General features: G+C 46.9%; 2 protein-coding genes across 3 annotated transcripts; both read right to left on the bottom strand.

Annotated features, from left to right (window-relative positions):
• Positions 1–5,909: 5,909 nt before the first annotated feature.
• On the bottom strand, positions 5,910–11,323 carry LOC135249784 (vesicle transport protein SEC20-like). 2 transcript variants are annotated; one of them, XM_064325341.1, is made up of 6 exons: positions 11,040–11,307; positions 10,569–10,661; positions 10,333–10,424; positions 9,124–9,228; positions 7,221–7,339; positions 5,910–6,433 (listed from the first exon to the last, which is right to left on the bottom strand). In XM_064325341.1, the coding sequence occupies exons 1-6, from the start codon at positions 11,121–11,123 to the stop codon at positions 6,237–6,239; spliced, it is 690 nt and encodes a 229-aa protein (XP_064181411.1). In that variant the 5' UTR covers positions 11,124–11,307; the 3' UTR covers positions 5,910–6,236. The 2 variants fall into 2 exon arrangements, with proteins under 2 accessions (XP_064181411.1, XP_064181410.1); XM_064325340.1 differs by having other exon boundaries at positions 10,333–10,661; positions 11,040–11,323.
• Positions 11,324–13,114: 1,791 nt separating this feature from the next.
• LOC135249688 (proline-rich protein 2-like) lies at positions 13,115–14,244 on the bottom strand. The gene is made up of 2 exons (XM_064325206.1): positions 13,468–14,244; positions 13,115–13,219 (listed from the first exon to the last, which is right to left on the bottom strand). Exons 1-2 carry the CDS (start codon positions 14,242–14,244, stop codon positions 13,115–13,117), a joined length of 882 nt encoding a protein of 293 aa, XP_064181276.1.
• Between the last annotated feature and the right edge of the window lie 54 nt (positions 14,245–14,298).

Here is a 14,298-nt window from a genome sequence, read left to right as displayed (position 1 = left end):
TTAGAAATACATTATTCTAAAACCGGATAGCCTAGTGCTAATGTTAGCTTCGGTCACCCCATACCACAACGCCATTCCAAAATTGTTCTAACTTTTGTTGAAATAGGTTTTGAGCGCAAAAAGATAATTTCCGTATGTCAACACAACCCAGGTTCCACAACATAAAAGCAACGAGTGCTTACGTAGATATTGGGGTGAAATTTCAGTTAATAAGAAAACAAGAAACAGATTTCGTTAGAAAATATGCAATTCAATGGAACTATTCTTTCCATATTTAGATGAACCACCTAAGGAGTTTTCCAACAAAATGAGAATCAGGCAGTCCCTATATTAATCGACCACTTGCACACAGCCCGCAAGTTATACTGATTAGGTATTAACAATTTTTTCTCACTGAGGACGATGGACCAACAGGATATAATGGGCTCGGAAGATATAATTTCGACGGAATATAACGGTCAAGAATAAAACAGAATAAATCATAGACTTGCTATTTCACTAAACGGCCTAATGTCATGCAAGAAGCCCAACGGAAAGCAGACTATATATGGACTTCCTGTATGGTATCAATTGACATTAGTCTGTTTAGTAAAACAGCAAGTTAATCTAATGTAATGTAAACCAAAATTAGCATTGATTGGCTGGCAGTTCAACATCCCCAAGAACTGCAGGTTGTTGATTAAATTTACATTTTGACGATGACGATTTAGAAAAACGGTTTCTGGTGATTTGTATATTGCAACATATTTATTTAAAGAAGACGACAGTGATTATAAAGTAGAAAGATAATGTCTCATTTAATTAAATCGGGATCAGATCGGAACCTTTGTCCGTTATTTTTTATTAGGCATCTGCTGAAATCTACAGCTAGATTAGGCGGCTAGGCCTAATTGTATCCTGTGCAGCATAGCCGACAGACCTATCGGCCAAACGGCGGAACACTGCAACGAGCACCTGCACGCGCAGTAAAATGTACAGTGTTAAATTAACTCTCAAAGAGCACATATGGTCTTTTTCGAACTCGTGTGTAGGCCTACTGTTAAGAGTTAAATTAACACTGGATATTTTGCGTGGACGGGACATGCACCTCCAGTGTCATTGTTTCATCGAATGATGCGATACAGCCAATAGGGTAAAGGGGTCATATTGATATCAGTTAAACTAGAAGATACATTTTACAATTGGTCTATGTTCATTTTCAGATGTTCAATTTAAAATGCATTTACGTAATTCCCGTTTCTGAATATAAAAACGCACGCTCAATAACAAATAGGCCTATTAATTACGCAGGCTATTAGAAAAAATTAAATAAAAGAGGACTAAAATTAACCATGAAATATGTCCTCCATAGTGTGAACAAATAATTATCATCGGCAAATACAGCCGACAAAAATGCCTACGGTGCAAATAGATTACATTTACACAAAACAAAACTTGATTCGGGGTGTTTTTCAGCATTCAAGTCAATGGGCATTTTGTCGAATTTAACAGTGAAGCCTTCTCTTCGTTTATTCTGTAGCCGACGTTATGCGATTCATCGCGGCATGTGCAATACAATTAGGAACTTTAAAAAAAAAATCATTTTCGTGTAAACGAAGAAGCGCAGTTTCCTTCAGCTGCACTACAAACACTCAAAACAAACCAACACCCAGACTAAGTAAGAAAATAAAACATCACAACCACACATTTGTCTTAAAATCCACAGTGTAAAATGTAATGCCAATTTCCCCAAGTTAATTCAGTCGCTTCTTAAAACTAAACAAATTGTTAACATAACGTAATATAATGATGAGAATAGGCAATTCAGCCCAACAATGCTCGACATTTCCCTCAGTTGGTTGTAACTAAATTAACAAAAGTTAAAGAAAGTTTAACTCAGACGTTAAAGACCAGCATATACTTGAACAGATTTTAATTATCCATACTCAAATAACTCAAAGGCAATCGGATCCCACAAATGATTTGAGAAAACGGAACTTTTGTGTGCCCAGCAAGAGAACTGTATTTAAGAATAACGTATTTATAAGCCGAGTTGTCAACTGTCAATCAGGCGGAATTTTCCACTGTCCGTCTGTTTTCCTTTCTCGCGAGTGTCCGAATACCAGATCACTCCCCCTTTAAATTTCAAAGTAAAACCTGATACAGAGGAACAATTTAATTCCAACACACTACATAAAAAGTCTGTAGCCATGGCAAATGTCTTAAACGCTCACGAGATGACCTCTGCGCGATATCCCGTATGTTTAGCGTCAGGTTAAAACTACTCAAGTGGTCGTTACAGTACTCCATTTAAACTGTTAGACTGAGACAGGAAAGGTTGTAAAACGCAACAAATTTGTATTGCGACTACAAGGCCACTTGACATTTGACAAAGCCCGGCAGGACTTTGTCACGCAATGTTCACAATTCTGAAACTTCATAAGAAAGTCTGAGCGTATGCTAAATTGCGCACTTGTGCAGTTTTGCGTTTCTCCGTACAAGTGAACCTATTCAGGGAATGGCTAAATTCTTGCTCCCCACGGTATTCCCAACCCGGTGAAATTCCGCTGAGCTGAGCGGAAAAGGAAATCCAGAGCTCGCGATAATGCCTTAATTGACCAATGACAGACTTTAAAAAGGCCGTGACCTTTCAGATGTTTCAGTTGCTTATACGAAGTTGATTTGACAGCCCATCACGCGAAAGAGCGGCGACTTAACGTCTAAGCGCGCTATAGGGGAGGCCTACGTCTGGTCCGGGTTAATGGCGTTCATCAGCCCATTAATCACTAGTTAAAACCCATCTCGCATGGGATTGGCTGTTCCCACGTCTTAAGTGCGCAGGACCAAACCTGAACTGCACACTTAACGGACGTTCTGTCAGGCTGCGGACGCAAAGAGCCCGAAGGCAAAGCAAATGTTATTCGTGTAAATCCTCACAGGCGTTAAACTGGGCGGCCTGAAAGTGTAAAATTGAGACTAGCCAGAGGCGGAGTAGCCCTACTGAAAAGGACACAGATAAAGGAAGGCGTCGCTGTCAGACTCTGGAACAGACACCTCTATAGGTTACCATAATTTCAGATGTCCAACAAAACCGCAGCAACCAAGAGACAGAAGGTGTAATAGAACAAGCTGTAAGTATACAGAGATTCGCACAAAACAAAAAAAAAACCCTTGATAGGTGTCAAACCCAGAAGCTGGATATGCAATCAGTCAAATCCCAGTGAGCATTTTTGTGGTGAAAAGTCAGTTAAACGCTGTCCAGGCATTCAGGCAGAATCTCAGCGACATTTGGTTGAAAAGTGAAAGTTTTCTAACGAACTAGGACATAGCCAGTCAGTATCCAGGTAAAACCAATATCCGGATCGAGGGGTTGGGGGGGGGGGGACTGAAGGTCACTTCGCTGCAGCAGCTTCCCTGCGCTTGCTGGGCGTTGAAAGGAAAAAGCCAGATAACACAGACAGCCCCTTCCAAAAATACCTCCCCGGGGGGGGGCAGGGCCCAGAATAATCGGCTTTTCCGGGTCTTATCTGAAGAAAGACAGGGGCGCATGCTTCTGTATCGGCAGAGATGTGATTCATGCCAAAGTTCGTTACGATTCATGCTCGCGTTCTCTGGGTCACCACCACCCCCCCTGCCCCCCTGCCCCCCTGCTCTGCACCTGCCCCACCCTACCCTGCCCTGCCCCTCCCAGCCCCGCCCTGCCCCCACCCTCCCCCTCCGGCACAGCAGGCCAGAACACCCATCTTCCAACTTGCATGACCCTGGGACAGCAACACCAGAGCTGACCGAGTCCGCCCAACAGCAGACAAGTGAGTTCAGTCTGTAACCTTCCTGTAGTCTCTGACCAGAGTCCAGACTGCAGGTGCTGAGTGTAACTAAACACCGATGATCCAACGGAAACAAGGAAGAGTAAACCACAGGCTCAGCTCTATCGCGCTAACACTAACGGCGCTAACGTCTAATTCACACAAGCCAGAACAGAGGGACCATGGACACTTCACTAAAGAAACGAGTCACTTCCTGTTGATCACAACACCAATGAGATTTGACTAATAACTGATGATGTCACAGGCCAAATAAAATACGAGCATGGTCTTTAAAAAAAATGTAAAAAAGTACCAAATTAAGACAGAAACAGAACTTTGTGTAACACTTATTAAAAGAGCAAATGGGCCTATATTGTTTCCATCAAATACCATCAATACAAATTACTTTCTAGAAAATGCATAATTACATTATATATAAACAATGTTTCCAATGTAAAAAAAAAAAAAAAAAACTAAAGCCAATGTATGTCATTATATGTACACCTGAAAACATAGCTCATAAAATTGGTCTTGGTACCAAATCAATGACGTCAAAATTATACTGTTACAACTAAAGTTTCAACGACACGGTTCACAAGAAACACAGGCACTATCCCAAAGCGGACACAGCCTGGCATACTATGACCTGTCACAGTGCCTGACGGACACAGACTATGACCTGTCACAGTGCCTGACGGACACAGACTATGACCTGTCACAGTGCCTGACAGACACAGCCTGGCACACTATGACCTGTCACAGTGCCTGACGGATACAGCCTATGACCTGTCACAGTGCCTGACGGATACAGCCTATGACCTGTCACAGTGCCTGACGGATACAGCCTATGACCTGTCACAGTGCCTGACGGACACAGCCTATGACCTGTCACAGTGCCTGACGCACACAGCCTGGCACACTATGACCTGTCACAGTGCCTGACGGACACAGCCTGGCACACTATGACCTGTCACAGTGCCTGACAGACACAGCCTAGCACACTATGACCTGTCACAGTGCCTGACAGACACAGCCTGGCACACTATGACCTGTCACAGTGCCTGACAGACACAGCCTGGCACACTATGACCTGTCACAGTGCCTGACAGACACAGCCTGGCACACTATGACCTGTCACAGTGCCTGACGGATACAGCCTGGCACACTATGACCTGTCACAGTGCCTGACAGACACAGCCTGGCACACTATGACCTGTCACAGTGCCTGACAGACACAGCCTGGCATACTATGACCTGTCACAGTGCCTGACAGACACAGCCTGGCACACTATGACCTGTCACAGTGCCTGACAGACACAGCCTGGCACACTATGACCTGTCACAGTGCCTGACAGACACAGCCTATGACCTGTCACAGTGCCTGACAGACACAGCCTGTGACCTGTCACAGTGCCTGACGGACACAGACTATGACCTGTCACAGTGCCTGACAGACACAGCCTATGACCTGTCACAGTGCCTGATGCACACAGCCTGGCACACTATGACCTGTCACAGTGCCTGACGGACACAGCCTGGCACACTATGACCTGTCACAGTGCCTGACAGACACAGCCTGGCACACTATGACCTGTCACAGTGCCTGACAGACACAGCCTGGCACACTATGACCTGTCACAGTGCCTGACAGACACAGCCTGGCACACTATGACCTGTCACAGTGCCTGACGCACACAGCCTGGCACACTATGACCTGTCACAGTGCCTGACAGACACAGCCTGGCACACTATGACCCGTCACAGTGCCTGACAGACACAGCCTGGCACACTATGACCTGTCACAGTGCCCGACGAACACAGAGCCAGGCCATTCAGCAGGAAACAGTGCGCACACAGAATAAAATGTATAAAACTACATTTTGTAACCATAATGTATAAACTTTTAAATATATAATTTATGCAGAAAATATAAAGTTGGAAGCTAGCCTTCTGCTTGTGTTTCTGAGAGCATATGAATAGGACCCGCTGACACGGACCGCCTGATTTCTGAAGCACTCCTGGTCCGTGGAGCAGAGCATGGGCAAACTGCTGCCTGCAACCCTTCTGCCAAAATGTCTACTTCCTGGAGAAGCTCAGATGACCCAAACAAAACAGCAACCTTTACTAACAGTGCAGACAGGAGCTGGACAGAGTACTGGACCACATATGTGAGAGCTACACACTAATGGATCTCTTAAAAGCCTGGACTGGATTTCGTAAAAGCCTGGAATGCATCTCTTCAAAGCCTGGACTGGATTTCTTTGAAGCCTGGACTGGATTTCTTAAAAGCCTAGACCCAATCTCTTAAAAGCCTGGAATGTATCTCTTAAAAGCCAGAAACAAACTTGGGAGGGGAAATAATAGCCAAAAAGGTATTATCTTTCCAAAAGAAGCAGGATAAAACAGCAGCTCAGACGGAGCGGAACCTGAAAGTCAGGGGTTTCGCGTCCTCTACAGGAAGGGGAAGAGCCGCTTCTTCAGAATGTAGAGGACGGTGGCGAGGAAGAGCGCCAGAGCGAGGAAGATGAGGAGCTTGTCGGTGAACTCGCGCCGGTTGTACTTGGTGATGAGCTTGCGGCCCAGCTGGATGGTCCCGGTCATGGCCTTGAACTCCTCGTTGGTCTGCAGAACCGTCCTGGCGGACGTGGCTACGGAGAGGCAGAGCGGTGAAAAGGTGCTGCACCCGCGTGTCCCTCCACCCGCACAAATAGGACCGGGCTGGAGGTCAACCCGCCCGCGGGCACATCTGCACCGGCACACCGAGACCAGAGTCCCAGCTCACACGGCACACTCAACGGCACACGCGGGCACAAGGCACATGCTAGGCACACAAGGGCAGCACTGCTACGGGCACACAATGGACACGCAGGGCACACGCACACTGCTGCAACGCGGCAACAGGCACACCACAGCGGGCACACTGCTGCACGGGCACACCACCACCAGCGAGCACAACCCGCTGGGCACACTGGCACACACTGCGGGCACACTGCTACGGGCACACACCACAGCGGGCACACCGCTGGGCACACACCACAGCGGGCACACTGCTACGGGCACACACCACAGCGGGCACACTGCTACGGGCACACACCACAGCGGGCACACCGCTGGGCACACACCACAGCGGGCACACCGCTGGGCACACTGGCACAGGCACACTGCTGCAGCTGAACACAGCGCTAAAACCACGCAGCTGCTCTCCAAACCGAACGGAAGGGACACACGCGTCCAGGCCTCAGACATGTCAGCATGCGGCCTCCATCTTGCAGGTCTATGCATCACCACAGACAGAGATTCACTAACGTCTTTGGTTGATGAGCGTGTGGTTCAGCATGGCAATACCCCGTATGTTCAAAACAGGCAGACCCGCCCCCCCTCCCTTTAACCACAAACAGGCATTTCTCCCCGTCACCCCTAGGGGGCGCCTCTTACCAAGTGAGCTCATCGTCTCCTCGCTCTGCTGCACTTGCTGTGACATCATCCGGCTGATGCTCATCAGGCTCTCTGTGATGTCACTGGAGGACTGGGCCAGGCTCTCTTTGGTCATCTTTCTGATTGGAGAAACAGAGGCCACATGACTGTCTGGAGCCACTCCCACTAAGCTTAGTTTTTTGGCTGGACCGCAACAGCGAGGCCAGCCCTACAAACACGAATGTCTGTGAGTGACTGACTGACTGACTGTCTGAGTAATGAAGTTGCACCATTGGTCGGCCGAGTTATGAAGTTACACGTGTGTTGGGTCCAGCCATATACTAGGTTTTAACCTGGTCTTGTTTCACCCAGTTCTCCATCACTGCTTAGACATTAGACACTCTCAAACGGAAGCATGAATGAGCACAGTACTGAACACAGGGAAAAAATGATCCCAAAACCTGATGATCATGTGCAAGCTGTTCTGGAGATGGTTTAACTGAAGGCTCTGACATCAGCCTCTGCCGAGCTGGCAGGTTGTGCCGAAACTGTCTTTCAGAACACAGATAATAATAAATAAATACACTCAAAGTCCAAGCAGATTCCAAACCAGCCTGTGTCCAGCTGACATGTGGATTGGAGAAGGTAATGAGCGCACCTGTGACTCAGGTAAGGGGCTCTCTCTCTCTACAGGTAAAAGGTGCCTTTGAGCAGTGGCACTGGTCCAGGTGTACAACGTCAGGTAGAGAGCAGGACAGACACAGGTGAGGTTCTAGGGTGTGTTCGCGATTCTCACACACACACACACACACACACACGTGTGTGTACACATGCTAACAGCACTGAAATGTGATCTGTTAATCCAGGACTACAGGCATGCAGAGGCAACAAAATCTGTCCTGAAACACACCCGCCCAAATATACAAATATTTTGCACACCGCTGCAGGCCCTGGCTTTCCTGGTAGAGCTCCAGCTGCATAACTGCCACCAGCGTTTCAGGGACTGCGAGCAACGTAAGCTGAATGTGCCAGTTTATTTTTTATTGATGCAGATAAAAACCTATTACTGCACCCAGAGAGGGAAACTAGCAAGAAACTGACAGCTAAACAGACATTTTGTGCCCAAGAGCCGACTAAAACAAGAAAGACAAATTTTTCAGTAAATGTCCTGGGGGGACATAAATGCCATTTTCACAGACACTGAATCCTGGAGCATTTCGAGCGTCTTTGGAAAATCCCCAAAACCAGCAGCCAGTGAGCCAAAGAAGCACTTGCAGTCATCCTGAAACACCAAAGGAGTTCTGATGATGTTTAATTCATGTTCTCTGCTTCAGTCTGGGGTGCGCAAGAATAAGAGAATAAACCTCATCCCTAAACCCGCACTAAAACCTCCACATCTTTACAAACGGGGGAGACTGTGTTCCAAAATGGAAAAAATGTGCTGCTGTTTCCGTAACCGTAAACCCTCACAGACGAACAAAACGGGGCCAGTGACACCGTCTGAGAGGACAGACTCCCGCTTCTCACAAACACTGGACAAATAAACACTTTTATTCAAACAACTATTTTTTTCCCAGCTCAGATGAACCACTACTAGCAATCTTGCAAAAAAACTAAAACAATCCATGTCTTCCAGTAAAGCTTATATCTTCCATTATGAATTACAACCGTTTTTTGGTGCAAAATATATACATACTTTATTTATTCTTTTACTGTATTTTTTTGGACTACACAGACATGCACGGACTGATCAAGCACAATCATACATTTGCTGTCTTTTCAGTGATATCTCAGCTAGATCTAGCATCCTGCCACCTGATCATCCCCCAGTTTAATTGGCTAAAAACTGTTCTCTCCACCTCAGCCGATGTGTGGTGGGTGAGTGTTCTGGCACAAAATGGCTGCCGTGCATCACTCCACTGACCTCTGCCTCAGGGGGGAATCTCCTCCATGAATCAGCTCCTCCTTCTCCTGGTTATCCATGGACAGCTTGCAGGCCAGGTTGGCCTTCCTCCAGGCTGTCTGGTTGCTGCACACACACAAGGAAAGGAACCGGTCACAGGGAGCGTCACAACCACGTCTCCGACAAACATCCCATCGGCCACAAAAGGAAGAGCCTGCCCTGGAAGATTTTGGGGAGGCTTGTTTTGGAATTCTGCTTTCCAGTCAGCCCTGCCCCAGTCGAGACCGTTTCACACGGGTGAGCGAGACGGACAGAGAGACAGCTCTGCTGAACGTCAATCAAAACGCACGTCAGGCACGCCGTCCATCTGCACTGCGACCGCAACACGTAGCTCAACGTCAATCAAAGTGCTAACTGGCAAACCTGACAGGCCCACACGGCACGCAATCAGACCAGGAAATGAAGACTCACGTCTCCTTAAAGGACGGCTATTCACGGTTATTTTAGCTATGAAAGATGATGCCACCGATGCCATTCGACAGCATTCCACACATATTTTGTCCTTTCGTTCTGAGGATTTCCTTTTTTAAACAACGAAACCTTCACGAGCTTTATTTCACAGATCTGCATCTCGACAACGGCACTTCTTTATATTGCAACTGTGCCGATCTCTCGCTCTTGTGACGTTTGCTTCTGTTAAATGACTAGTGTAAGCAGCTCAGGCTAAAATCTACCGCCAAACAACTAACTGTGAACTGTACATTGTACAAGCGCAGCGTTTCCTAAACTGGGGTCTTCAGTCATAGAAAATCTTAAGAATTAATAATATCTTTAAATATTTCAACACAAATTTCATGGTCAGATGAAATAAACGGTCTAATTTACACATGCCTGGCAGTATTGTTTTTGCAGTAATGTAGTATAGCTGTGATATTACGATGAACGACTCAGTGTCTCATATAGATCAATATTATAATGTCAAGTTCACATGTATTCTAGTGTATTTTTTAACCCCAGTGCTCCAGCCTGTAGTGAGTTGTTGGATAAAGTCAAACACCGGCTGCCACAGAGCGGTCATTTTAGGAGGGTTCGAAATGCAAAACCGTCTGGAACACCATTCAGCTCTACGGTACGAGTGTGAAACGGGTTTCAATTTAAAACGGTGCAGCACTGCGGATTTAACCCTTCAGAAGTGATTAGGAGCCTAGAGCTTCAGCCACTCAAGCCTACCTCAGCATCTGCCTCCGGTGGCCTTCTACCTCCCTCAGTATGGACAGCTTCTCCGACTCCTTGTCCTGTTCCCTCGCCATTTGCTCCAGATCCTGTAGAAGAGAGTTATTCCGCCATACTCCTAGCATCAAGCTAAAGTTGCATGGTAATCTACGGTAATAACTCCAAACCAAGCCTACTAAAATACAGGACGAATATCCCATCGTCCCTGAGAAACGATGCGCCTGGACGCTCACCTGAATCCGCAATCTCAGATGACGGAATTTCTCCTTTACTTCAGAGTTTAAATCCGCGAGCTCGCTTTGTGGTCCAGGACATTCCCCTATATCCTATGTTAAGTGACATTACACGGGTTGTTAAAGTTATATTATCAACGTGCCAAATAACATCAGCTTCGTTAACATCTTTCATTTCGCACCGGTATAAGCGTACTGAATTTTCTGAAACCAATCGGCCCTCTGCTTGTACGTTTATTAGATTACTAAATCGCTATCTTGTCACTGGGTAGTTACTGTCATCCCAAAAATTATCACAAACAATCACGGCTACAAACAGAAAGAAGCTCTACAGCAAGATAACGTTGCCGGCATTTCAAGTGCATCACGAGCAGCATAACATGTTTGGGGAGGTATATTCGACAGCATGAACGAATGAAGCTAACACATCTATAGCAAATATCACATTAATTTCACATAAGCTCTTCTTACCTGAATGAGAGCTTTAATTTCTAAATCGTATTTAATGATTTCTTGTCCACATATTCGGACGTGAACATCCAGACTAGACGCCATCGTCTAGCCGAGAACTACGGAAAGCAGCCCGGTCAATCCGAGTCAGAGTCAGCGTTTTTTTCGGTTCCGTTTGTTTTTTTCTGTTCAGCGTTTAAATTTTTTTTTTTTTTTAACGTTTAACCGATGATTTATTGAGTCGATGATTTCTCAAATACTATGTCATGTAAATTTAGTGGAATTTAGATTTTAAAACAAGCGTTCAGTACATTGTATATTGCTGTTCTTTAAAAAAAAAAAAAAAAAATCATGGTAGGTCCTCAAGGAAAACTTTCATTGTACAAAATAGTAGTGTCTAGATTTTCACTTTGGTAATGTTTCATTAAGCCTAGTTAAGTAGTTTTCTTAGTAAACGTTCTAGCCTACTACGTCCCCTTTGGGTCATCTTCTTTGCTACAAAACACATTGCTAACCGTTGAAGACAAACATAGTAAACATGGTTATGCGATTTTCCTGCAAAGAACCCAAGCCAGTAGTAGTAGCCTAGGCTAGAACGCTTACCAAGAAAACTACTTAACTAGGCTTAATGTAACATTACAAAAGTGAAAAGCTGGACCATAATATTTTGTACTGTTAAAGTATTCCATGAGGACTTCCTGTGAGAAAAAGGGTAGCAATATAAACCACCTTGGTCCTTGTGTTAGCACATTATGCCTCGTTGAGCAAAAATAATGCTTAATGAGCTGTATATTTTTTCTATAATCCATTTACCTATAGTTAGTGCTCATCTAATGCATCAACAATGAAAAATAGTGAGGTCCTAGCTCTTCATTTTCATAAAGTTCAATGCTGCAATAAGCAGACATAACGTGCTTAACAAGCAAAAAAACATTTTCGTAACAGTATATTATGATCCTTTTAGCCAGCCAGACTTAGTACTCAAGCAAAGTTTTTTTCGACTGTACAGAATCTCTGAGTTCTAGCCATTTGTTTTTGTGCATTCTGCCTGGTTAAGCATTATTTTATGCCACACAAGGCTTTAATTATATCCCATAATGAGCCTTTTGCATATTTAACTGACTTACACGCCATACATTCAGAGCCAGGGTCACATCACAACTTCCCTGCTCCCAACCATCATGTTTATGTCACAATTTAATTATGCAATTTTCAGTATTTTTATATAAACATGCAGCAACAGTCCATATGTACAGAAGGACATACCAGTACCAAGCATGCATGCACAGGTTATTTTACCTATAATAATTTTTTTTTTAAGTTACTGACATATGCAAAGGATGTACTCTACATAAATCTGTAAATATAATAAAAATCTTACTGTGTGCGAAATTGCTGATATCAAAATGATCATGTATGTATAGTTATTACTAAAGCTTCGGATCGGCAGATGAGGGCATCCCCTGCCGATGCCTAACTAGGCAAATGGAATTCATGCCATCCCAGGTTTTTTTTAAAATATTTTGGGGGGGAAAAAATCAGAGGCTGAATGTCTGTTCTGTTCTTTCAAAGGGCGGGTGGCTGTCTGCAGTCAGACCGAACGGCTGAATGAGGTCAGATCCGCGTTTTTGCCACGTTAAATATTTCTGCGGTTCCGAAGCACAAGCGGCCCCAGGGTTCCGCGGACATTACCGGGTTTGTTTTAGCGCTTAATGGGTGTGTATACTGAATCAAAGGTAAATGATGTCATGTACGGGTGAGAGTGCCCGGCGCAATCAGGAAATGAAACTGGCAGTACTCCCAGAACAGAGAGAGAAAGAGAGAGACAGAGACAGAGAGACTGAGAAAGAGAGAGAAACAGAGAGACAGAGAGACTGAGAGAGACTGAGAAAGAGAGAGTGAGAGGCAGAGAAAGATTGAGAGAGATAGAGAGAGAGAGGATAAAATAGAGGAGAAGGAGATAGAGAGAGAAAGAAAGAGAGAGAGAGAGGGTGAAAGACTGAGAGAGGGAGATGAAAAAAAAAGCAGAGGCGTACATACACTCACAGGACAGCCAGCTAATCCTCACACAATGAAAGGAGGAAAATGGCATTTAATTAATGCGCGTCTGCTCCGAGCCCAGATTCCTCAGGCTCCCTGCTGCTCCGCATCTTTCTGCTAAACCTCTGCAGCTCGGCCTGGAGACCTGGGGACCGGGCTCTCTGCACAGCAGGCAGCACGCTGAGGTTACTCACCCCTGCATCCTCTCAGCTGCACGGGAGCCAGACCACGCACGCACGTGCTCACCGCTGTTGGTTCGAGGAATCCCGAATCTGCACCATGAGATTTCATGTCATGTTTAAAAAGATAATTTAATAAAAATCTTAGTGAATCTGTGCTTTCCAGTGACGGCCTCTCCAGTGAAGGTAAATACCAGAGCTATGGGACATTGGGGGGCCCATAATGTGACCTGCTGGGGCCCCATCCTGTGGGCTGCTGGGGGCCCATCCTGTGGGCTGCTGGGGCTCCATCCTGTGGGCTGCTGGGGACCCATCCTATGGGCTGCTGGGGGGGCCCTATCCTGTGGGTGCTGGGGGCCCATCCTGTGGGCTGCTGGGGCCCCATCTGTGGGCTGCTGGGGCTCCATCCTGTGGGCTGTGGGCCCATCCTGTGGGTGCTGGGGCCCCATCCTGTGGGCTGCTGGGGCCCCATCCTGTGGGCTGCTGGGGGCCCATCCTGTGGGCTGCTGGGCTCCATCCTGTGGGCTGCTGGGGCCCCACCCTGTGGGCTGCTGGGGCCCATCCTGTGGGCTGCTGGGGGCCCATTCTGTGGGCTGCTGGGGCCCCATCCTGTGGGCTGCTGGGGGGGCCCCATCCTGTGGGCTGCTGGGGGCCCATCCTGTGGGCTGCTGGGGGCCCATCCTATGGGCTGCTGGGAGGGCCCCATCCTGTGGGCTGCTGGGGCCCCATCCTGTGGGCTGACTGGGCCCATCCTGTGGGCTGCTGGGGGCCCATCCTATGGGCTGCTGGGAGGGCCCCATCCTGTGGGCTGCTGGGGCCCCATCCTGTGGGCTGCTGGGGCCCCATCCTGTGGGCTGCTGGGGCCCTATCCTGTGGGCTGCTGGGGCCCTATCCTGTGGGCTGCTGGGGGCCCATCCTGTGGGCTGCTGGGGCCCCATCCTGTGGGCTGCTGGGGGCCCATCCTGTGGGCTGCTGGGGGCCCATCCTGTGGGCTGCTGGGGGCCCATCCTATGCACGGACAGTCCCAGGGGTCTGGTGTCACTGTCCCAACAGTTCTGTAA

This window comes from Anguilla rostrata, chromosome 3, assembly GCF_018555375.3.
Source record: "Anguilla rostrata isolate EN2019 chromosome 3, ASM1855537v3, whole genome shotgun sequence".
Lineage (NCBI taxonomy): Eukaryota > Metazoa > Chordata > Actinopteri > Anguilliformes > Anguillidae > Anguilla > Anguilla rostrata.
Note: the sequence above shows the minus strand (reverse complement) of the source record. Positions and strands in the feature narration are given on the sequence as shown.